Raw genomic sequence first — 26,792 nt, 5'->3', positions numbered from 1 at the left:
AGGAGGAGGTGAGTAAGGAGAAATGCCTGGACTAGGAGGAGGAGTTGGCCGTCCGACTGCGGTCTGGGGTGTGGGGCCTCCCTGCTGCTGCGGAGTCGGGGCGGTCTGCCTCCCCCCACCGCAGGGAAAAGGGAAACACCACCTGGGTCTGGGTGCAGTTCCCCCCTCCAGGGGCGGGGGCACCTAGACCCGGTTTGTAGAGTACGCTTGGGGAGTGTGATCGTGTGTACAGCGTCTCTTTATGTCTGTCTCCACGTTGGTTGAGTGTGGAGTAAGTGCATATGAGAGCATGAGGGTGGGAATGGATGTTTGTATCTGTGTGTGCCTGTATGTCTGTGTCTATATGTCAGGTTGGGTGTCAGGCGCCACCTCTCTGGGGACATCTCAGGCCCTCCAAGGTTTGGAGGCCTATCTCCCCCTACCACCACTTCCCCTGCCAGTGGCGGACCCCCTCAGACATCGGTGCGTTGGTGGTTCTTTGTGTCCGGGGATGGGCGTCCAGGTACACACCGGCTCACTCCTTGGTGGCCGCTTATCGGGGCCTGGAGCCTGGGGCTCGCTCGGGCCACTTCGGAGGTGGGGTGCCCCCGGCCTCTCGGCCTGGGGCTCGGTCACTCAGGCGCAGCTGGCTGCCGGCGGAGCTCACGGGCGCGTCACTGCAACTCCCCCTGGCTTCTGCTCCGCGGCTGCTGAGTGAGCCCTCATCTGGGACTCTCCTCAGCTCTTTCCGGGACAGTGGCGCGGCTGCCCCTCTGTTAGTCTTCCTTGGTCTCTTGTGTTCTGGGGGCCTCTGGATGTCTGGAGTTTTGATCTCCTCCATACCTGCTTCACACCCTGGAGGACGGGGCTGTGGCCCCCCCACACCCTCTAGCAGATCATTACATGAAGGAACCTTTTAAAAAACAAAAAACAAGCGCATCCATGCTCACAGGTGTACACACGGGTGCTCACACCCACAAACTACACCCTTTTTGGCTCCTACCTCAAAGCACACTGTGTTCTGTTGATCTTATGTGCTGCACAATAATGTTTAACATTTAGTATTTACTGTCATATTCGCATATATCATTGTGATGTTGTTTATTCTATTACTCTTGTTCTCTTCTGCTTGCTTTCTTTTTTCTTTCTCAGCAGGTGATCCAGGTGATTGATATATGCATTTTTTTTCCTCTGCCCGTTCTGTTGGTTTTTGTCTTTTGCCCTTCTCCCCCGTCCCTCTTCTCAGCTGTTTCTCTTTCCCTCTTTCTTTCTCCCCTTCTTTCCCCCAGTCAAGTCTGTCCCGTATTCAGCAAGTGAAAATAAAATAAACAATAAAAGGTGAATCAAATGGACCATTACGACAAGGCTGGGATGGTCAGTTTGGTAAAGTAAATCCGTTGGGCATCTTTCTTTGCCTTTAGACAACAATTCTGATGGCAAAAGAGCCAAACGGGACAGGCCAAAAAAAAAAAAAAAAAAAAAAAAAAGCCTGATAGGAGAAAGCAGGGCTGGAAGACTGAGCGAGCGGCAGCCGCATGGAAAAAGAATTAAACCAGCTTAAAGAGCCTTATGTGAGAGAGCAGCAGAGAATTTAATGGTTTACTTAGAAAACAAGACGATAGCAATCAAGACTGAAAACGAGCCAGCGAGTAGAAGTTTGGAGTGGAGCCCTGGCATTAGAGAGAGAAATGACAACAAAATGTGACAAAATGCAGTATTTTTGAAGTATTCTGTGCTAACTTTAACTAACTTGGCCGCCTGCGCTGCCAAAAAGCTCTCCAATGGTCAGAAAAAGTGGGATTTGGCAGCGCTGCTCCTTCTGCCAGTTCTAAGAGAAAAGCACCCGGCTAATGAGGCATTTCAGAAAGCAGCTTGGCTGCAAAACAACGAGGAGGAAGCGTGTCTGCGTCCAATGAAACCGACTCAGCAAAACAATAAACGGCTTTACAGAAAAGCCAAACGGGGCAACAAAGGCTGAGTCTTTCGGGTTTTTCCCCAGGTGGGGAGTTGGTTCGTTTTTCATCGTCTGCTCGTTAAGCATAGTTGAAAGTGGAAATCTTTGAATCCTATAATGTCATTTAATGATTAAAGATAAAGATAAATGTTCAACTCAAGCAGACTTTGACATAACAGGATGTAACCTTGGGGAGGATTTCATTTCTAGGAAAGTTCAGTCAGACTTTAAAAAAATTGATTTTGTTTCCTGGAACTGAGCTTCGAGGTATGATTTTAGTGCCCATCATCTAATTCTGTTTTGGTTATTACTCAGTTATCGCTCATAGACTGTTCACAGGGATCTGTATGTGTAATCTTTAAAGTTGTTTTATTCTGTTTGCAGAAACGTTTTCTTTTGATGCATTTCTAAAATAATGCCTCCATAAAACTCCAGCCTCCGTGTACAGCAGGTGCGTTTCACCTCGTGCTTCTGGAGACGTCTCGTACCTGCAGTTTGACCGCGATGACGACTGAGGTGAGGTCCTTATCCAGCTCCTTCAGCATGATCAGCTTCTTCAGGGTCAGATTGAAAAGCCTGCAGGAAACCACACACAACGACACTAAAATTAGATTCGATATCCAGCGCCCTCGCACTGCTGCGCCCTGAGCTGTGCAGGGAACAGATGGATGTCTGATGACCTGTTGATCACTTTGCTTGTGCTGCGAACTGAGTCTCTGGGATCGGGAGTGTTCAGAAGCTGTCTGGAAAAACTTTAACTGAACGCCTCAGTGCTCACATTTGCACGTGAAGATATTTTTGCCAGCTACTTATCTGTCCGCGTTTACTGTCGATGAGATTATTTCAGCCTAGGAACATTTCAACTTCAATTCACCCCAAAAAGCTTAATATAGAGCAAAGAGTTAAAAAATAAAAGGAAATGAGCAAAAAAAATTTGCAAAACAAAAAACTGAGGCAATTTGTCTGCAGCACAAACAAATCAACTTCCTCTGCACAATAAGTTACAAGCTTGAAGCGATGATTAGGGGAAAATATTAGAATTACACCAAAGTACTCTTATTAAAGTTCTCTTATGGACAGAAAAGAAGAAATATTTGACCTGACAAAGTCACTGAGTGTTAGCCACTTTGAACTGAGAGCTAGCTAACACCAGGTATCTTTAATCAGGGTTGATATTCTAGCCAATCCAGATAAATGTAATAGTCTGTATAGAGCTTTACAGTAAACCATTGTCCCTGTTAGACTCAGATACGATTATAAAAGGGGGCACTCTTTCTGGCTAACGACCCATTTATCGAAAGCTGCTAGCCAATAAGAATGCAGCATCCTTAATTTTGTTGTGGTTCTGACCATCTTTTATATACAGTCTATTAAATCAAACAAGTATGAAACTGAAGTTGGCTGTAAGTGAGCTATAACACACGATTATTATTATTCACGCATATCTGCTTAAAAATGATGTCATTGCACAGTTTGTCGAGGCGTACGCACAACACTGTCTGCAGCACATGCAGCTGGGAGTCAACTGTGTATATTCACTAGAGAAACAGTATCAGCTGATATATACAGAGGAGGTTTGAGCACTGACAGCCAAAATCCAGCATCAGTCACACTTTGTTGTGGACCACATACATGTCTGTATTATGGCCTAAAAGCCAGCTTGTGGTAATTTGTCACTTCCTGTCTCCTCTCCGTTCACCCTGTCCCTCTCATCAGGGCCATCAAACACAGCAAAAATAAAACAGGACTTTAGAAGAGGCGTTGAGCGCAGTTCTGCTTTATCTGTTGGCAGGCTGTTAAAAAACAAAATACTCCAGCCCACGATGAAAATGGATTGCTATTTTTGTCAAAGTTAAAAATGTCCCATTCAAATGACACCAACACTTACGTCAGCACACATAAACAACGACAAAAAACAAAAATCCTGCCGGATGTCTTCCATCTGAAAAAAAAAACAGCTAAGAAACGAGAGATTGGCCTCAGGTTTCCTGACACTTAGAAGAAATACTCAAAATGCCAGTGTTCAAAAACACAAAGGGACATACAAGACCAGGAGCATTTAAAGACCTGAAACCGAATCACTGAAAAGACACACACACACACATTCTCGTTTTGATATCTTAGTGAGGACATCTAATTGACATAATGCTATTCCTAGCCGCTTACCCTAACCATCAAAAATGTATGCTTAACCCTTAACGCGTAGCCTAAACCCAACCATAACCTAACTTTAACCCTGACCAAAAAAACACATTTTGGGGTTTTTTTTGGTCCCCACAAAGACGTCTAAACAAGTACAAATACACACACACACACACACACACACACACCTCCCCAATAGCACCCGGGGGTCAGTCTGTTCAATAATTCATCTCCAGGGCTTAAGGGACAGAAAGTAAACCGCTAGAATAAACCTGACAGAGCAACCTGGAGGAAATCAAGAAGAAACATGGAAGCTAAAAACCAAACAAAAAACAAAAGCAAAGGACACACAAAGAGAAAAAGACACAAATGCATTGTGCCAATAAATTATATACAGGAAAAGACAGGACAACAACAGACAAGAGGGAGGAAGAGGAAAAGACGCAAATGACAAATAACAAACAGAGATGTGGAAACAGCCGTGAATACAGAGGAGGAGGAGGAAACAAAAAGCAGGCAGGCACAAAAGGGAGAGGAGAAAGGAAGCGAGGCTGAGGCATGAAAATTGAGGGAGACATCACCAGAGAGAACAGAGGAGTGGGGATGACAGAGGCTGGCAAAATGTGCGCCGAGAGATGAACTGTCTGACATCGCAAATGGAAAAACAAAACATCTTTTCTTTTCTAGGGCGATATTTAAAAGCAGCGGATGGAGAGCAAGATAGTTTAAACGGTCAGTTATGTGAATATTCGCCACACCCTGCACCGATCAATCGCCCAGAGAGGACAGAGGTCACATCTAAAGAGCCGCGCTGTTACCCAAAACATAGACAAGAGCCTCTTTTGATGTCACACTAAAAAGGCGGAGGGCGAGGACAGGAAAATTGCTCCGCATTTCTCCCTCAGCTCTCTCTCGTCTCACCTGGGCCTTCTCCTAAATCCACCCCACTTACTCGCCTTTCATCTTTCTTTAAGTGCTCCCTACCCAACCACCGAAATTGACAAGTGGCCCCCGACTGCTGATGCAACCGCTGGAAAAAGAAAGAAAGAAAGTCAGCGACAAACACAGAGAGCCTTTTCTGAACGCAGAGGTTTTCTAGTTTCACGATCAAAGCAGCCAGGAGAGGCTAAAGCTATGAATAAAAAAACGATCAATTTTTTATCTCCGATAGAAAAGGCCAGCTAAGACTTCTGCTTACACCTGCTGGATCTGAGTGGAATGAATCGAGGTGGAGAGGGAGCAGAAGAGGCCGGGTGCCAGTGGTCGATCGGAGATGGGGCTGAAGCACCTGGGGCGAAGGGAGGTGTGGGTAGAAAGTGGATGAGGGAGACGCACAGATATACACAGAGAGAAAAACAAACTGCAAACACACAAATCAGAAAGAAAAAACTGTTAAAAGGTTACTACAAGCAACCACCCAACACTTAGAACTGCTCCAGTATGACTTTCTCACAATTATTTTATCGCTTATTTTCCAAAAAGCCCCAGAGTTTGGTTTCAAATCTTCTTCTTCCGTTGCTCCCTTTGATGGGTCGCCCCCGCAGATCATCTGCCTCCATCTCACCCTCTCCATAGTTTGGTTTTAAATATTAAATGCCAAATGTTGACATTTAGAAGAATTTTGCCTGGGTGAAAGTAAAATAATCTGGTCATCAAAGGTCTCAGTCACATGGTGTAGAGACCGGTTGCTAGGGAAAAAGGTGTATTAACCAACCGGCTGCAAGCTGCTGGAACTTAATGGGTGAAATCTGGTCACAGAGAAGGATATGGTGATAGCGGCAACCTCTTTGCAACTGCTTTGTTTGCTAGCAGGTGACAACTTTTGAAGGATGACACCAATTTGTCTGCAAACACCTGCCAAATGGCAATTAAATCAGAAAAAGTGCAACGCAAACAGGAAACGGACAACCGTTCAATTTGAGCGGTAAGGCACGACTTTTACTTTCAACGCAAACATTTTCTGTTTGCGGTTTGCAACACGCTAAGTTTCTCCAAGAGTAGTTGGTGAGTTGTTTGCAAACAAGTCTGCAATCGGCTAGCAACTAATACATCACCATCTCTGCAGTAGATGTTGTGGCAACCAACTGGTTAGCCAGAGGTTTAGCTGGGCGATCACAATCGATACCAAAGCGACTGCATTGGTCACATAGTGGGAAACAACTGGTCTCCAAACAATCCCAGACCCTCTCTGTCACTCCCAGGACAGAATGGTAAAGGTTTACAAAGAATACCCATCTAATTTATGAATGCAGACAGATAGCAAACACGCTGCAGTCAAAGCGCCTGCTTCAGTCCTGCATGCCAAATATCCTTGGGCAAGATGCTAACACCAAGTTGCTCTCTGATGCATCGATCAGGGTTTAAATGATAGACAGAAAGCGCCTACATTGGAAAAGCATGGAAAAAAGTGCTTGTATGAATGGGTGAATGAGGCAAGTTGTACAAAAGCAGTCTGAGTGCTCAGAGTAGAAAAGCTCTATATAAGAACTATTCCATTTACCATTAACCTGCACAGCTTCACATAAATAATTAGCATTAGCATATATCTACTTGGCATGGTAATATATAAGAAATAGCTTTGCTAACTGCTATTTTCTACATTTTCCCTCTTATATTTCCATCTAACTAAAAGCAGAGCAGCCTGTAAATCATCTACGACACCAGAGTCAAGGCTACAGAAATGTTAAGAATCCACACAGTAACTTTTAATTTACTGCAGTAATTGGTTCACCACAAAAACTAGTTCAGTGCTTTATTGCTTGTGTTATATAACAGCTTCAAGAATTCAGATTTCCCTCGAGAGGAACTTACTACTTTACTTGTTGCTCTGTAAATGGATGCGAGGAGCGCTGGGATTTCTGCACAGTCTGAAACACGAGTTTTCCATTAAAGCATCGCGTAGACACCAAGTTTTATTCTTTTCCACTGTTATTTATGCTGTTGTTTAACTACTGTAAATCCCCTACAGGATTAAAGAAAATGCTGCACCAGCCTTCACTGCCACGGTGATCGGACCAGTAACCATAGTCGGCGAGGGGAATCACATGGTAAAGGTCAAAACAGTCCGCCCGCCACCAGCACTTCCTCTGTGGTTCACCTCTCACTCCTGCCCTGGCTCCTCGACAGCTTGTCACTACACTTTAAAAGTCACTGCCCGTTATCATCAACCCGAACAAAGGAACAGACTCGAGCAGAGCATGACTGAAAGAAAAATAAATCGGCATGTGATGGAAACGGAGAGAGCGGCGTCTACACTCACACACCCGAAAAAGGGAGCACGGCTTCATCTTTCATCCCCAAATAATTACAAACCTGCTTCTGTTGCTTAACAGCTGGGATAGAATTATGGGCTGAGATGCATAATGGAAAAGACAAGAAACGAATTTGTCTCTTAGAGAGTCGAACTACGCCAGGATTGTGATTTCTTTCCACAAAGATGTAAATCTCTTTGCTCCAAACTGATTGTTACTCTGCTGTGAAAAGTATTTGTCCCCTTCTTCTTCTTTTATATAAATTTAAACTGCGATTAAACACATTTTTGGTAAGCTGAACTTCAGCAGTACAAAAACTGCATTTTGTCTTTACTCACGCTGTTTATGTCCAATATTAAAATGTTTTTGATTATCTGAAAATAAGAAAGCCAGAAGGGTGTAAATACCTTTTTACAGCACTACACATATTTGGTATGATATTTGGTTTCCAGACTTTTGGAATGAGCTGAGGAGAAACGTCGCCTCTGACATACTGTTGTTGTGGAAGCAGAAGAAAATGCATCTGCTTTAAGTTTTGATGATGTTGGATCAACTGTTCAAACGTGAATTCACAGCAGTGTATATACACACACACACACACACACACACACACACACACACACACACACGTGTTTAGGACCAATTCGGTGAGTTTTGTGGTTTTTGTTGACAATAACAAAAATCCTGTATGTCAATCTAAGCCTTAAACAGCTGGAAATAGAGAAGCTCCATGGAGCTCTGACTGGGCGTGACCGTCGCCACGCCAACTGTGTAGTAATTTGTGAAAAGTGTCTCTGTGGTTTGTCTAAACTTCCTGATTGTGTCATCCAGTGCTTCCCGCCCCACCTGTGTGAGTCCTAACAGTAAAGTACAAGTAGGGGTCAAGTAATGCCACTTCTGCTCCCTCTACATCTTGAAGCCAACACTGCCTCTGTGGCGTGAATAAGGCACGGCAGGACCACGGAGCAACGTTCAGAACCAACTTTATTTTAATTCACGTCACACCACACACCCACCAACCCCTGAGTCCCCGTGTTTTAACACGGCGGGCGTGATTGCGGATGCCGTGCAGGTGCGTCCGCACGGCACCGCAAACCACGCCCCACCACAGCCTCTTATCAGTTTAATAAAACAATGCATTAACTCAAGAATGCAAGATCAAAAGGAGCCACTTTAACCTTATAATATCCATCATATTGCATAATAATCAATATTTAAAAAAAAAAAAAAAAAAAGCAACACAGACACACAAACGTGTACAAATTTGTCTGCTGGCTTCAACAGCACCATCGAACAAGCCTCAGCCCTGCAAATGTAAAACCTGATGTGGAAGTGCCTCAAGCTGCACTTCCTTCAATTGCTGCCAGCTCCAAAAAAACAAATCTATCAGGAAAACCTCCAACTTTGCTTGTAAAACATGTGCCAACACATTTTTCCTGTAACGCACGAGTTTCACTTCTCTAACACAAGTGGTTCTAAAGAAAAGGAGGGTGGGCGTGCACAGGATTACATTTTGACTTGACTTTTCTTGTTATCAGCAACATTTTTTCAGCCTTAAAACAGCAGAAAAGATGGCAACAAAAAGCAAGCCAGGCACCCAAGTCCCGTTACAAACCTATGGGTTACAGAACTATGTGTTTTTAAAGCAGGAGTGCTCAAAGCACAGTGTTTAATTTCACATACATATATTCAAACATCAGTTTTTGTGAGGGGGATTCCCCCAGTGCACTCACATCAGCTAAGCTGACATTGATGGAGTACCCAGAGGAAACCCAAGGAACTCCACACAGACCAGCCGGCTGTATGTTCAGGATGTGCAACTTTGTCCTGTTCAAAGTTAGTTTTTCCTTCATCTAAAAAGGTCAGTGGCAATAAAACCTGCAGTTCCATGAATGGTGATTTGATGCTAGCTCCAAAATTGAGTGAATATTTATACTTTTGTTTGGAGGGGAGGGAGTTTCACACATTTTTACATTCTGTAAATGAAATTAAGTAGGCAAAATGTACTGGGTGACTTCATTTGGGTGTAAAACGCTTCACTTCTTTGCCTTCAAGCGTATCAAAACAGTCTCCACAGCAGCTAAAGCTTCCTCGGCTGTGATGCAAATTTCAGCTTGAACATTTACGGCTTTCTGAAAACTGCTGATCCGCATGGTGTGGTTGAAATCTGCAGGAAAAACAATAAGCGAGCATGCAGGCTCTTAATTGAGCTGCTGCATAATTAACTAATTTCCAGGGAAAGTTGTGAATATCATACAGACTGTTATTTTTTTCAATTTTTATAACATTTTCAATAGAAATATGTGATAACCTGAAAAAAAGAAAACCTGATCTGATGCATCTTTAGTTTATCAGTTCTCTCCAGAAACTTTTCTTTGGGTGTTTCTGCTATTTTGTGTTGTGAACCCGCGTTATGTTTTGCATGTCCTCACCGATGAGGTGAGTGCATCGGTTTATCACAGAAACTCTTTCTGGTTCTACGGGACAAACTGAAGAAGACCTCCACATCTGACTCACTGCAGCTAAATTAATGTTTAATGCCCCTTTGACTGAAAACACCTCGTGTTTTCCCCACAGTCGCAGATATTTGTTCATTTGTTTAGGGAAAAAGGCATGGGCGGATGAAACGAGGGCTCTGACGGAGGCAGAGAACGGCTCGATAATGTCTGTGGGAAGACTGACCTCTGATATTCTGTAAAGGTCAGTCTCTGTAGAAACAGACAGCATGTCTATCAGACGCACACACAAAACAAAGTATCAAACTTGAAAAACGAAAAGCAAGCTAGGCCAGGAAAGAAAAAAAAAAGCCTTACCTCAAGTCATTTTAGGCCTCATTTAACTGATTAATGTGCCAGTTATGAGCTATTTTCCAATTAGCTAAATAATCTTCCACGTCTGCATAATTACAAAAAAAATTACACTCATTACTACTCAGTCCAAGGGGATATCTTCACACTTCAAACAGCACTAGAAAAGAACAAAACAAAGCACCTTTTCATGTGAAAAAATAAGTTATTATAATCAAAATGGGGAAAAAAAACCCATAATAATAAAAGAAGTACTCTGACTAATGGAGCTTTTACCAGCAAATGTTTGGCATTTTCAGTAACACTATCGACATGGGTAGCACTGTGGAAGGCAGTTTAATCCAAAACAAATGATTTCCATGAGGCGTTGTTGATATGCAGGGCCCCCATGGGATGAATATTACCAACTCCTGCAGTTATCTGATAGGTTTTTGGTTGTTTTTGTTAACTGAGGTTTCATCCTGGTTATAACATGCATGCTTATAACATGCATGCTTATAACATTCATTTTTATAACATTAAATCAAATAATGCAACAGCACCATTGCCTTTAGTCAATAGGCACATATCCCACAATTATATATTATTACATATTATTCTTTAACATGTCAATGTTGTTGAAACAGGAGCTTTAGTGACCGTCATACGGTGTTGTTCAGTGTTGTGAGCGTCAGCTCTTTCAGCTGCTAGTGAGTGAGGCTGTGAAGTTGTGTCTCAGCTGGAGGAGGCAAAAACGGCACTCTTCCAATCGATACTGTTGCAAGCGAGTACCTGATCCGATAGTAATGGTTTTTCCAGTATCGATTAGTATCTCCGAGTATAAATTTTTTTTGGCAACCCTAATTGTGACATTCATGGTTTACAGACTTTATCTTTCCTAGTGCTCTCATTCAGAGGCATCATTTTTCCTTGGGAAGGATGGCTGGAGGCTCATCTCGTCTCAGTGTTATGGAACTATTTACGATATTACAAAAAAAAGACTCTCGAGTTTGTCTTTCCACACATGTCAGCTTGAAGAATGACTCAAATTATCGATGAGATTATTTTCTGGAACTGACTCATCATTTCGGTCCCAGATTACTTTATCCTCTATAACAAAGCGGCGCCCCAGGAGTGGGTCGGTCATTAAAAAGTGAAACACCAAACCACGTTCTGCTTTTCTCATCATCCAGATTTAATTACACCAATTAACTGATACTTCCGCAAGTGATTCTGACAACATTAAATAAACTTGAAGGGAAATAAAACATTATCAACAAATGAAAGCAATACACACAAATGAGGATTTCACTAATGTCAGGATGTGGCTTCGGCACATGAGGCTGCGAGCGTCTAAACGTGCGTGGGTATAAAAGGTCTGCTTCTTTAAGGAGGAAGGTACCTATGGTTTCCTTGACGACAGTCAGTCATGAGCGGTGTGACCTTGCCGTGTCACGCAAGGAAAATAACATGCTAAGTACACACGGCAGAAAGAAAAGAGCCGCCCTTGCACCGACCTTCACATCGAGCATTTTATTTTAAACCCTTCCCTTCCGTGTGACCATGTGACTTCTCCTGCTAATTTTCTATTCTTTAATGGTCTTCATCCTTCCTCCCTTCCTACAGCTCACCTCCTCCTGCTTCCTACTTAAGGACAGCTGCTCTCCTTCTCCCTTGCTCGCATAACTGTAACTCAACTCCACTCTTTTCACTGCTGCGCCCAATCTACTTTCTTAAGTAACGTGGCGTTGCCTCCACCTCTCAGTAATGGTGATCGATGGCAGGGCCTGATCTGTTTGGGGGGGGGGGGGGGGACGGGACTAAGAGTCGTGCCCTTCTTCTTTATTATCACTCTGTTACATGGATTAGTCTGTCCTTGACGCACAGCAGGGCAAAATGCCCATTTTCAACACAGTGCAACACACACACGCACACACGCACGCACACACACACACAGAGTGAGATGTGTATTGATCAGATGAATATTTCTATCATCTCTAAGAGCAGAGATTTCATCACAATCAGGAGGATTTGGGGATGATTAATCGAAAACTCGAGATTGAAAACTGAGTTTAAGCACAAAAATCCTCGTCAATAAAAAAAAAGAAACTATCCTTGAGGTTTTCCTGTGTAGTACAAGAATGACTTACTGTGTAAAGATGACCTGTGCTATCACTGGTCATTATATAAACTCATTATCCAGTGGTAGCTCCTCTGGATCTTTTGGATAGATGACAGACGCCTCACCTTGGCAGCAGCTCACCAGCCCTTTGGCTGGTGAGCTAATAAAACAAGATTAATATTATTACTCTGTTACTATAGAGTAATAGATAGATATACATAAACAATGCAACAAGCTGATGCATCTTGTGAAAAGTAATGAACAAAATCAAGACTATGAATAGAAATCTAGGCATGTGATGCCTGGCAGCACTGCAGCATTATATGGTATGCAAAATTACATATAAAATCATTAAAGTGATGGTTAAAGAAGCATAGTAAACTAATATATATGTGTAAAACACTCAGTCACCTGACTGTGATTTATGAACTCTGACGGCTGTGTATTATATGTTATGTCATAGAAGGAAGCACAAAAACAGAACAGCCTGATGCTACAGAGGGCCACGCCCATTTCTGTGGTTACTCTGAATTTCCCACCACCTCCCAGGAACACCTGAACGCACCTTTCCTAATAACTGCCATTCACATTACCACCAAAACATGGCATTTCCTCAAAAAAAGACAAAGAAAAAAAAAGAACATATCGTTCACAAAAGCTGCTTAAAGCACTTTAAAAACCCACAGAAACCAACTACTGGCACAAAACCAGAAAGAGAAGTTGATGACACATGTTATGGGCATAGCTAAGAGCTCAATCACATGAGAGTATTTCATCAGAGCGGCTTTGTGTTAAACACCCGATTTCACATTCAGCTTGATCTTTTTTGTCGCTCAGATCTGATTTTCCATCAAAGCGCGAGCAGCACAAATGAAATCGCCCGTGTTCTTTTTAATTCCGAAGCAGCGCACTTTCATGTGGTCCTAAAAATCAGATACAGCTCTGATATTTCACAATTTTGAAGAGTCAAAATTCAGACTTCTTAAACATTGAGTGCCCTGATGTGAGTCTTGCGAAAAGGTGCTGGGAGATGTAGTTAAAAGTAGCCTTTACTGGGAAAAATAAACCAGTCAATTTTAAAAAAAAATGTCTCTGGCTTCTGCTTTCATATCAGCCTTCACCTCTTATCCCCTGTCACTTTGCTGCTGGCTGATTTATGGACATGGATTTGTGGACAAACACACACTTAAAAAAAACAGAAAGAAAGAAAAAAGGCCCTGGAGATAGAGGAGGGAAAAAACAAAACCAGTTATCCAAAGGTAAAGGCCAGAAAAAAAATGGACTTTGATCTTTGCCTCCTGTCTATGTGACTTTGAAAGTGTTTCTGTGTGTTTTTGAGCATGTGAATGTGGGAGGTGTTGTAAAACCTCACAAGGGTATGTTTTGATCTCAAGGTCTTCAATAATCGCCAACTCTCATACACTAAAGAAACACGCACACACGTCCTACATATACGCAGAGGAACAAAAGACATTAAAAATAACTTGTGCATGAAATCCAGAGCACACATACGCAGACGCAGAACAGAATGTAAACAAAAAGAGACAGAAGATAGAGAATGAATGGAAAGAGAGAGAACATATTTCACTGCGTGGACTCTACAGGCAGCAGAAATAACAAGCATTTGGTTTTTCACTAACAGCAGTCTTAAAATAGCGCTTGGCTGAGTGGATGCAGCCTGTAAAGATGTCAACAGCTCTGAAGAGCGAATCAATTTTTTTTCTCTTTGCTTTTATATTAAGATGAAAACAGCATAATTCGTCTGAAAAACAGGTCTCAAACTCACACCGTGTGCTATTACGACAAAAGGAAGAGTGTGTCGGCACAGCGGGGAGCTTTAGTCTGGAAATATAAATAGACGGATAGATTGGAGGAATCAAGCGCCGCTCAGTCAATACTTTGTATTTGCTCGTGCATGTGTGTGTGGGGTGTGTGACTCATCAAAAATAACAATGCAAGGTAACCTTCATTAGCCGGAAATTATTCTACTTGGAAACGCTGCAGAAAGTCTGAGTCGGAAAGTGTTGGTCCACAAGTCTGCACCCTATTTATGCCACAAGAGCGTCCTATTATACCCTCATTTATTTTGGTGGTTCACTTTTTCCACACATCACACACCTCAGAATAGTTAAAGTCTACAATCATTAAATCATTACTAGATGCAGGTTGAAATGAGGATTTTTACTCAATTTCATCTTGGCTGTGGTCAAAGATACTCAGTGCAGTTATTTACTGTGTTGAGGTAAAATATGCTAGGAAAAGAAAACAGTTTAAAAATAGCCAAGTTTTGTTTAATGTACTCTCAAAATACTTAATTTATAAAATGTTATGTCTGAAAATACCAGCTAATGTAAATGATTACTGAAAGACTTTATAAAAGGACTGAATTAGCATTTCTTTTATAGCACGGTTGTCGATAGTGCTAGCTAGCTTAAGCAGCGCTTGTTTCATAAAGTTTTTAGATATTTTTTAAAAATGTTCATTAACAATACTGATACCCTAGCAATAGCAATAACCCTAGCAGTAGCAATAACAAAACTGCAGTCTAAGGCAATCAAAGATATTATTTGGCTTTAGAAATAACCAAAAAAAAAACGTTACTAGAAAACTTATGCTAATATTAGCATCTATTACCCATTTGTTAGTTTTTAATACTTAAAAAAAATCCAGGCCTTTTAAATCAAACAAGCCTTAAAAAGGCAGGTACAACTAAATTAGAGTAGAAGAACTGGTAGAAAAATAAGGTAACATAAGAAAGACGCGTCCACACCGCTACCAAAAGTAGCTACTCGTTCGCACTGCGGACAATAAAACTGTATACAGTGAAAATAAAATACAGTGAAATTAAATAAACACATGTATCAAAACACATCAAAAAGACCTACAGAGGTGGAACCTCTGCAAACACACCCTTAAAGCACAGTTAATTTAGGCTACACCATTGGAGTCATCTGTGGAAACCAGCCTGATATAATGCACGAACATGACCGACTAATATCATTAACCCCGACAACAAATACCATCTACTCTTCTAATGTTTCAGTTGAATTTACTCAAGTATAACAGAAATATTTGGTTATAAAACAAAAGGGATCATGCTAACATACAGACAGTTCTTTCCTATGAAACCATCACTCAGATCAACCAGCCTGCAGAGTGAGTCATAAAGCTCTGCATCCTGCTCTACTTCTTATCCGTGACGACTCTGACAGGTCTGTGACAGCCAATTAGCAGCTGGAGAAGGCGGGCCTTTCGGGGAAAAGCGGGGAAGGGGTGAAGCATGACGTTGGGTGTCCAAGACGTCACTCAATTAGGAGAGATGATTGCTTTAAGGTGGAGATGGGCTGGACCCAAACCAACAGACAGAGCAGTGAGTTTGTGCAGGTGTGTGTGCATGTGTGTGTGCGTGTGTGTGTGTGTGTGTGTGTGTGTGTGTGTGTGTGTTTATAGCCTATACCGCCCTTAGCCTGCACAGATGATTAGCATTCTGGTCACAGCAGCAGTCAGACTCCACTGAGGCTGAAGCTTCCTCCATCCTCGCCCACAGTGGTGCAGCAGACCAGTGCTCAAGTAACATTACAATAAACAAACAATACAGCAGCAATAAGCAGGAAGGAAACATGTTTTTGCACAATGTACTTTGTTAGAGAATGAATACATTTGATTTTTTTAATGTGCACAGGAGAGTCAGTGTTTTGGGGTTTGTTTGGTTTTTTTTGTTTTGTTTTTTACAAAGATCAACTCATTTTTTAGGACATTTTCTTAATCACCTGGGAGAAAACTGTCTTGCAGCCAGAAGAAACAGACTACAGAAATCCTTTAAACCCTCTGTAACTACACTCTCATGGCTCGCTAACTAGGGCTGCCACGATTAGTCGACTATCGAAATCGTCGACGACAAATTTAATAGTCGACGCGCCGTTTGAAGCTTTGTAAGATCCCAAAAGACGCAGGAATAAGTAGTAGGATTTAAGAGGACTGAAACAGAAGATGGCAGCACTGCATGAAGAAGGATGCCAGCTGCCGTTAAACCTCGAAGAAGAAGAAGAAGAAGCTGTGTCCAGAATTCATAGCGCAGCCCAGCTCAGGTTCCAACAATGGCGGCAGCTACTTACGTAGTTTTAATATTACTCTTATTATTCTTTCTGGGTCACAAAATAAACGTTTAACATATTTTCAGGCGAGAATGTAGCTGTGTAAACCTCAAACATCTGCTCAGTTTATCAAGACACCGCATACTTTCAAAAGCGCTCCGACGTTTTCGGAGACGTCTGTTACCCACTAGCTCGATAGCTAGCCGGGGGCAAGGCTCACTAGAGCCGTGAGAACACCGGACTCCTGACCAATCATTTTCAAACCCACCGCCGTCTTTTGCTACTCAGGTTAAACATGATATATAAGTCACTTAGACAACTTAAAAATGTTATTGTTTGGCTTTTTTCAGTATTTTATTTGTTCCTGAGTAAATCGGTTTGGCTGAGATTAAAGTTATAGTTTTTACACAGCTAAATAAACGTCAAGCAGACAGCTGATTATCAGAAGTGTGAGATGGTCAAGAATATACTCCAGTGTCCTGTTATATTTTAGGTAGCAAGGAGCAGACGGCTGAGTTTATTAAATTTCACCGAAACAAACTGCAAATTTCATTAAAATTTAATAAACTATCAGCTTGTCTTTATTTTTAGTTATCACATACCTTAAACACTTAAAGCTGTAAGCTAATGATAGTTATATAAGAGAAGATGCTGCTGGTGCAATAAGCTGTACGTTTTACGTACAATGGATGATGATCTGACTAGTCGACTATCAAAATAATCGTTTGTGGCAGCCCTATCGCTAACACATCTAAGAGCACAAACTCAGTGCATTTAGACATGTAGACATGATGAAGACGACCTGCTGAAGTTCAAATTGAGCATCAGAATAAGGAAGATATGTGATTTATGTAATTTTTCCACACAGACCTCACTATAGTTCAGACCACTATGAGAGTGGCCTGAAAAAAGTGAAAAATAGAAACTATCCAGTGAGCAGCAGCTCTCTGGGTTAAAAATTGATGTAAGAGGTCAGCAGGGAGTTGGCAGACTGCTTTGCTGATAAGAAAGCAACGGTAACGCAAATAACCACTTGTTATAACCGAGGAATGCAGAAGAGCATCTCTGAATGCACCACAGGTTGCACCTTAAAGCATAGATTCTTCCTACCACTTTAGCCTGATGCTGGTTGCGTAATGATGTAAGGGCACACTTTGGCACTCTTAGTGCCAACAGAGCACCAACTAAAACCCACAGCCGGCCTGAGTATTGCTGCTGAACATTTCTATTCCATTACAACCAGTGTACCCATTTTCTGACACAACACCATGTCATGAAGCTTAAATCTGCCAGAGTCATCATCGTTACCAGCAGTACACAATGTCATCAGATGTTCCCGAGACCAGTTCTCAGCAGCTGACTCATTATGCATTATTAATTAGTTTAAGGTTAAAAACAGCTTCTTTAGCTCCAGCCTTTAAAGGTTCTGTTGAAGACCTTCATTGAATTTTTCTAAGTAGGTGGTTTGATCTTTATTAAGATCAAACTTTTTTTATGATTTCCACAGAGGCTGAACGCTTGACATTTCAACAAAAATAAAAAGCTATATTCAGAAAATGTAATATCGGCTGCAAGTGGGAGGAAGCACATTTGACATCGTCTGACTCACGGAGCTGGACATGTCGTGGTTTCATCTGATGAACAACTTGGTTGTCAAAAGAATCAAAGCTGCACTCGTTTCTATTCTCGTGAGTCATTTAGAGATACGGCAACTAAAAATGTGACATTTGGGTTCGGTATTTATTATACACCACAAACCAAATTTGTACAGCTCTAAACTGGCTCTACCGACCAGGGAAGCACTTATAACTAAATGTAGACATTTCTAAGATCTGCATTTCCTGCTAGACCTACAGTCTGATTCAGCCTCACGCAGTAGCAACAGTTTCAGCCAAGGGAAACGTCTGGATGATGTGCTCTGAGTCAACATACAAACAGCAGCAGCAGCCTGCTGGCATATCATCTGTAGTCAGTCGCAGTCGGAGCTGTCCCGATTCAAATCTTATCAGTGTTTGTCCAAACGGCGTCCAATCCCGCTGACACACATTACAAACTGATAGCACTGCCTGCTCATTACAGCCAGGGAGGCAAGCAAACATGCACACAGAGGAGGCTAATTATGGTCCAGCTGATCAATATGCATGAATGCTTTACTATTTAGCACGTAGAAAATGAGGAAGGAAGACAGAAAAAAATAGAGAGAGAAGGGAAAATGTTTTATATTTTTTAAGGAAATGAGCAGCAGGAGAGCGTGGCACTAATTCAGTGCTTTGAATACAGTGCGTATTGATCGAATGAAGATGGCACTAGATTAGAGGTCGGTGAGCTTTTCTGTTGTCCTAACATCTGGTGGTTTCCCACCAATAACAGATTTAGTTCATGTGAAAACGCTGCATGTTCAGATGAACTGAATCAGCTTTTTGGGATTTCCTTTCCTGGATTATTAAGCAGGCATCAAGACACAACAACAGACAGGTCAAAGGTTAGGCGCCTGTTAACATCCTCCCTGCAGAATACAGGCTGCATGGCCCAAACTGAACACACAGGCGCGCGCTCTCATGGGTCTTATCATAATACTGACTTAAAGCATTAAAAACAAGATAATCATCGTCTTGATTTCCAACAGTTCCCCCATCCCTCTGACTGTTCAACCTCTGACATCACTGCCCATCAGTGAGTCAACAGATCACATTCAAACATGGATATATTTAATGTCTACAAAATCTTTAATCTCCAAATGAAATCAGATTTTATGTTAGCAGTAATGTATGTAGGACATCAATCACACAAAATAGTTTGACCTTGAAGCAGATTCTTGACATCTCTATTAAAACTTCTTATTGTGATCAGGCTTAAACATCCAACAAAAATGAGCCAATCAAAAGAGGAAAGCAGAAAAATGCAGTCCTCCATGTCCCGCTAACACATCTGGCATTTTAGAAGGACCAAGTGTCTTTAATCAGGGTCAAGTGTTAAAGTCACAGGCGTTAATGTGGCCTATACTTCTTCTGAACCAGCCCACTGATGCATCACACCTTTGAGGGCTACTGAACTCATTAGGTTAGATTTGTAATATCTAGGCCAAGTTCACACCTGGCTTTGACACAGATCCCATCCCCCTGCTCTATATGCAAATCTGCTCTATATGCAAAGAAAAGCCATCAATGACCAGACGATGGAAATCAGATGGCTTGTTTTAATGTAGTTGACACGGACATGCAGAGGGCTCTAAAGTACAGTCGCCTAATCTTCCAGGTTCAATCCCAGAAGTAGACATAAGTCCCTTTGGGATTGCACCGGGAAGGGCATCCAGAGTAATAAAAATGTTTTCAAACACGTGGAGCTCCCACAACCCTTTGTGTCAACCTTTTGTGAATAAGAAAGCAGCCGGACTATACATATGTAGACAATTTTATAGAAAAATAAGACGAAAAAAAATAACGCAATAGCTTTAAATAGTTCTTGAATTCCAACTTCAGTCTGTGGCTCATTCGTTCCCCTGTGAACACTTAAATTCAGAGTGTGTTTTGTCTTGCAAAGGGCTGATGGAGGAATGAGAGTGAGCAACATGGCAAAAACAAAGAGAAGAAGTCACAGAAATAACATCCCGCTGAAAATAAATACGTTCCGTCCATAGCTTTCATTTAACAGCGACTCTCAACGCGCTATAAAAGCTTTATAAATTACCAAAAAAGGTTCAACATTAATAGAGCCGAACCTCACCTTGGCACACAAGTATTACTGTTTTCAATAAATAAAAACAGTAATACTAAGCTACTTTTCATCAGCTAATGGGCTCTGGGAGAGACGGCGGCCTCTTGTCGTCCTAATCTTTCCGTCCACGTCTGCTTTTGTTGTTTTAGTTTCAGGAGCTTTTGCGACAATCTGGGAGAAGTGCTTTTTAAGTAAGGGGCTATAATTAAATGTGCTGTGAGACGCGCGAGTGCAGAGCACCTACTGAGGATCAGCTTGGCGATTAAAGAGACTTTTTTCCCTCCTTTTTTAAAAACCTGAATATTCTGTTCAGGAATATTAGATGCAAAATGAAGCCGTCAATCTGTTCCTCCTCTGTGGCATTTCCCTTTTCCATGTGTGTGCATGCATGAGTTTGCATGAGAGAAACAGGCAGAAACTGCTTCTATCAATAATTGCCTTAAGTTGAGTGTTTAGGTGGGTTTCAGTGTAAACCTAATCAATCCATTCTGAAGGTGTGTCCCTTCCATCAAAGGATGGCAGGCTCTTTACAGCTGGGTCACAGTCACACTGGCGTAATGCATTAGGACCTCCTGCAAGCGTGCACTCCTCTGCATACTCCTCATTTCCCCCTCTTTTCTCATATCTCCTTCAAGCTGTCCAACACTGTTCGCCAACAAAAAGCAGGACTCTCTCTCTCCTTCTGCCTCTCATCTCCTGCCCACTTCCCACTCTCCATCCGAGGCTTTTTCCATTTCTCCTCTGGCAATCGGCGATTCTCCATCCTCTCCATCTGTCTCATCAGATAGCGCCTCTGTTTCCTTCCATCCCATCACGCAGCTCCTCCTTCCTCTCCTCTTGTTTTTAATGGGTTTGTTTTTCCCCTCCACAGTTGATACCAACATCGGATTTTCAGTCGTTTGGTCACGTTCCAGTCCGGCCCACACTCCACACGTCCTGGCTCTCTCGGTCGTGTCTATTTTGGTTTCGATTCTTGCCTGGTTGCTGTGCTGACGGTCTTTTGGTTTATGAGCTACAAAGCTAAATTGATTGTGCCAAATACCCTCATTAATTAACAGGATGAATGTCCTGGGCAGTGGGACCTCTGTGCTGTTTACAGCAGCAGCAGCAGAATAACTGGGGCGTCCTCATGGTTTAGTGGTCTAACAAGCACATCACATCATGCATCTGCACGTCCGCTGTGTCTGCGGTGGTTACGCTCTGGTTTTTTCTTTTTGTTTGTTGTTGTTGCACACCACTGTTGCCCCAATTACTGAGCTCAAAGTTCTTCACAAGAGGAAATAGATCATTACCACAAGATGACAACAAAAGCTTGAGCAGCGTAATACCCGAGCACAGTGACGTAAAACGCTTATCTCACCGCCTTAATTGACAAGAACGACAAATCACATCCTCCATCTATGCTAGGAGAAGCTATTAATAAGATGTAGCTGCAGTTGCAAGGATGCTGTGTTGTACATCATGGCTAACAGTAAATGTGCATGAATGTAAAACTTGGTTTGGGGTCATTTAGTAACAGAGTATCCATTACACAGCTTGTTGATCAGGGGAGAACTGATGAAGGCTTACTTTGCGTAAAGTAATGAAAAGGCTTTATTGGCTAACTTGTTATTTACCAGTAATCAGCCCCTTAATGGGACTCAAATACCAAGATGAAAATGAGCAAAGAGCAGATCTGAGCGTGAAACCGCACACTCACAGGCCAGTGAGCACATCCTCCAGAAATCTCCTGTCAAGACACTTAAAACGACCAGAATTTGCAAAATATACTTAAAGTTTTGCCCAAACCACCAAAAGCTCTTCAGTAAAGTGTTTACAGAAGAAGTCAACACTGTAGCATTCACAGCCATCACATTAGGGGAATCCTGTTTAAAGTTTTACCGTCACTTTTTAGAACCGATTTATCAGCATCCCAATATTATCATTATCTGCACATTCATCAGCATTTAAGATGGCCAATGAATGAAAATGAAAGTAAAGAGATGAGAGAAGCACCCTTCAACCACAATATTACTGTTCATGTTGCAAAGCTTGTCCACCAATGGGCAAAATCCAACTTGCCTCTTACATTAGACACACAACAACAAGCTGATCTGAGAACAGTCGGGCAGAGTTAATAAATAACGACCCGTAAAAAATGTCAGGAAAAACTGCTGATGTTTAAATACTGGCATTAAAATCTGCTTCTATAACAGCAATCGCTGCAGAAGGAGAACACTGTTTAGACAAACCCCCAAAATAATTAGCTATAAAATAAAATGTTTAGTATACTGTCCCCATTAGTCCCACGCTTTGTGCCAATAGAACTTCTTAAGTGATTGTGACATCAGCTCAAATGCATCTGATGCAATGACGTCTGTGACGAGCGTAAAATAACCATTAAGCACTTGTTAAACTCGTGTTTGGATTATAACACATTCCCTTGGCAAGTTTTCCATCTTGGCCTCAAAACGTTTCAGTGCTCCTGGTGGGATTCACAGTAACTCATGTGTGGCACTATAACCATACTTGGCATTTAATTAAACAGTACAGTGGCTCTGCGACGCTGAATACCAGTCATGACCATAACCTACAAGTCAACGTGTGACAAAAGCAACGGTCTTAAAAAGGTAGGATAAAACAGAAGAATAGTGTGTTTATTGACCTCACTGTGATATCTGCGCACATCAGTATGATCTACTGTGTCCTCCCATGTGAGCCTATGCTTGCTCACCTTGCTCCACCATCAATAACTATGTAATTATGTAACTATTATCAATAACTGTGCTGCAAGTGGAAGTGATGCAACACATTCCATCCATTTTCTTAACAGCCTATTAAGCCCCACCACTCCAGCCACTCAGAAGCCCATCCCAGCTGTCTCTGGGCAAGATGGAGGACACACCCCAGACAGCTCATCAGTCCAATGCAAGGCTAACACTGAGAGACAGACAACCCTTAATGTTCACAGACATAATTCAATTCAATTCAATTCAATTCAATTTTATTTATATAGCGCCAAATCACAACATAAGTCGCCTCAAGGCGCTTCATAGATACAGAGAAAAACCCAACAATCATATGACCCCCTATGAGCAAGCACTTTGGCAACAGTGGGAAGGAAAAACTCCCTTTTAACAGGAAGAAACCTCCGGCAGAACCAGGCTCAGGGAGGGGCGGCCATCTGCTGCGACCGGTTGGGGTGAGAGAAGGAAGACAGGATAAAAGACATGCTGTGGAAGAGAGACAGAGGTTAATAACAGATATGATTCAATGCAGAGAGGTCTGTTAATACATAGTGAGTGAGAAAGGTGACTGGAAAGGAACAACTCAGTGCATCATGGGAGTCCCCCGGCAGCCTACGTCTATTGCAGCATAACTAAGGGAGGATTCAGGGTCACCTGGTCCAGCCCTAACTATATGCTTTAGCAAAAAGGAAAGTTTTAAGCCTAATCTTAAAAGTAGAGATAGTGTCTGTCTCCTGAATCCAAACTGGAAGCTGGTTCCACAGAAGAGGGGCCTGAAAACTGAAGGCTCTGCCTCCCATTCTACTTTTAAATACTCTAGGAACAACAAGTAGGCCTGCAGAGCGAGAGCGAAGTGCTCTAATAGGGTGATATGGTACTACAAGGTCATTGAGATAAGATGGGGCCTGATTATTTAAGACCTTGTATGTGAGGAGCAGGATTTTGAATTCAATTCTGGATTTAACAGGAAGCCAATGAAGGGAAGCCAAAACAGGAGAAATATGCTCTCTCTTTCTAGTCCCTGTCAGGACTCTTGCTGCAGCATTTTGGATTAGCTGAAGGCTTTTCAGCAAGTTTTTTGGACATCCTGATAATAATGAATTACAGTAGTCCAGCCTGGAAGTAATAAATGCATGAACTAGTTTTTCAGTGTCACTCTGAGACAGGATATTTCTAATTTTAGAGATGTTGCGCAAATGGAAGAAAGCAGTCTTACATATTTGTTTAATATGTGCATTGAAGGACATGTCCTGGTCAAAAATGACTCCAAGGTTCCTCACAGTGTTACTGGAGGCCAAGGTAATGCCATCCAGAGTAAGAATCTGGTTAGATACCATATTTCTAGGCTTTTCAGGGCCGAGTACAATAACCTCAGTTTGATCTGAATTAAGAAGCAGAAAGTTAGCGGCCATCCAGGTCTTTATGTCTTTAAGACATTCCTGCAGTTTAACTAATTGGTGTGTGTTATCTGGCTTCATGGACAGATAGAGCTGGGTGTCATCTGCATAGCAGTGAAAATGTATGCTGTGTCTTCTAATGATGCTGCCTAAGGGAAGCATGTATAATGTAAACAGAATTGGTCCTATACTTGCCCTTTCACTTCAACGTCTTTTGTAACTATACATACTTCAATAGTTAATCAAACATGCATGTCTTTGGACTGTGGAGGACACGGAGAACATGCTAACTCCACACAGGAAGACCCCCAACCAGCTAGCAGAGTTCAAACAGAAGCCCTCCTGCTCTGAGGCGGCAGCTCCAACGCCCTGCTCCACCCTGTAGAGCATCAGTGATTGTTTTTCCTCGCCCCAAGCATACACCACACTTTGATGCAACAGTATCCATATGCTTCAACTCAGGAGATGACTCTGATGGAGACTGCTATGCCTACACCAGCATCATACCCATTACAGTAATCTCAAAGTGCGACATCAGATGGAAAAATCGCCATCTGCACATGTTTCAATTCAACAAGTGGAAGAAAAGAAATCTTTTCTGATGTGCTTTGTGAGCCTCTGACAATCAGCTATCTCCACCCTCTAAGCAGCTCTACATGCTGGTTATCTCCCGCACGCACACACCCTCTCCTGCTCTCCTCTCAAACCTGCCTGTGTCTACTTACGGTGCCCTGATCTCCTACGCATGCATGTGCGCTTGCATTGATGAGTAAGCACATTAGTCTTGCAGCACGTGTGTGTGTGTGCATGCATGTGGTAAATGTATGTGTCAGTCTGACTGTGTGGGAGAAGCAGAGAAATAGAGTGGGTGAGTGCGCACTGGCATAAGTAGGTTACAGGTAGTACATAACACGGTTATGATGTGTGTGCGCGTGTGTGTGTGTGCACACCGCATGGGTAATACTGTATGCATTACATGCATGAGCAACTATGTGTGCCCCTCGGTGAGTTTTCGGTTGCTCTGACTCATATTTATTCTGAAAGCAGAATACAAATTATTCCTCCTCAACAGTAAAATGTATATATACAGTGTGTGTGTGTGTGTGTGTGTGTGTGTGTGTGTGTGTGTGTGTGTGTGTGTGTGTGTGTGGGGGCCAGAGTGCTCATCAAAATTCCGTCATGGCTCTAGAGTGTGTGTTTTTACCCACAGCAGGGGAGTTATTTGAGTGTGTGACTGCATGTAGGTGGGCAGACCTTTCGTTTTTGATGTTTTATACTAGGCCATCTAGTACGCATATTCCAAACGTGGGTGGCTGCTGCCTCGTTTTGGAAGGAGTTCACTGTGAAGAGTGTTGGCAGCCCAGGTGGGGGCAAACAACAACAATCACCAAAAAGGTTTGGTTAGGCCACCAGTGTTCAGAGAAGTTGATGGAAGAGAATGAAACTTCCTCAAAGCAGAATAATTTTGGGTGATCAAGTTGAAACAAAATGCAGATTTAAAAAAAAAAAAAAAGGAAAGAAGTAGAGCAGGCGAACCCGTGGGAGAAAGTGAAGGTGAACGTGTTGTCACGGATTATGGTTACGGTGCTGTGTTGTGAGGAGGTAAGGAAAAGAGCAGGTCACTCATAGAGCTGAATAAACATGAGCATGTGTATGTCCCGGGGTCCAGCGTTGCCATCTGCACACTAACATAATGCTCTGCATCTGGACTGAACCAAAACACACTCATAAAAAAACAAGCAACAAAACACACAGCCAATCACTCCTGCTTAAAAACCAACAACAACAAAAAAGTCTTCATCATCATCATCAACAACAGTACAGTTACAACACGTTTTGTGACTTTTTAAACACATGGCTTGTGGAAATGTATGAGGGGTTTTCTCAGCAATGGTGACAAATAGCAGCTAGTGAAACCGGCAGAACGCTACAAACAATGACGACACAAAACTTATGGCGCCTTCAAGAGGTGTTGTGGGATTCGTGTGTGTGTGCATGTGTGTTCATAAAAACAAAAAAAAAAAAACAAGGCCACATAAATCCAACAACGATCATTACTGAAAATGTAAATTTTCCAAAGAGAGAGCCACGGCACAGCCAACCAGAGACTGACGCAAGGGCACAGATGAAGTTCACAACAAGTTAAACTATGTACCCAAAAATATATCTGTATTGTAGGGCTGCTCGATTATGGCAAAAATGATAATCACGATTATTTTCACTGAAATTGAGATCACGATTATTTGACGATATTTATTTAACCCTTTAAGACCTACCATAGAACCAAGTCCACCAGAGCTTTTTTTTTTTTTTTTTTTTTTACATGTTGTAGTGCCATTTGTGGGAGCATTTCAAGTTGCTATACATCAATACAACTGTTATAGCCCATATTTTAATAATATGTATGCATTAAGTCCATAGTAATTACATAAATTGCAAAAAAGTGCAATAAACTACAAAAAAAATTGAAAATCGCTTTTGTTTTGTTTACATATATTTCTACTTGGAGAAATTTAAGAGGTTTATCCCTCAAAACTTTAAATACAATAAAGTTGCAAAAAATAGTTTCCTACCACAGGAAATTTATTTTGAGTGTCTTCATAGTTTTATTTTGGAGATACAGCAAT

The 26,792-nt window shown here is 42.1% G+C and overlaps 1 protein-coding gene across 2 annotated transcripts in view; it reads right to left on the bottom strand.

Annotated features, from left to right (window-relative positions):
- Positions 1-26,792, bottom strand: part of pacs1b (phosphofurin acidic cluster sorting protein 1b) — a 74,510-nt gene that overhangs the window by 29,485 nt on the left and 18,233 nt on the right. For both annotated transcript variants that reach the window (XM_085450955.1, XM_085450956.1), the window contains exon 2: positions 2,422-2,509. In XM_085450955.1, the coding sequence (XP_085307081.1) occupies positions 2,422-2,509 (88 nt within the window). The remainder of the gene's footprint in view (positions 1-2,421; positions 2,510-26,792) is intronic.

Source organism: Copadichromis virginalis, linkage group LG3, assembly GCF_057382275.1.
Source record: "Copadichromis virginalis isolate Kocher_CV1m ecotype Utaka linkage group LG3, C_Virginalis_male_GT1.1, whole genome shotgun sequence".
Classification (NCBI taxonomy): Eukaryota; Metazoa; Chordata; class Actinopteri; order Cichliformes; family Cichlidae; genus Copadichromis; species Copadichromis virginalis.
Note: the sequence above shows the minus strand (reverse complement) of the source record. Positions and strands in the feature narration are given on the sequence as shown.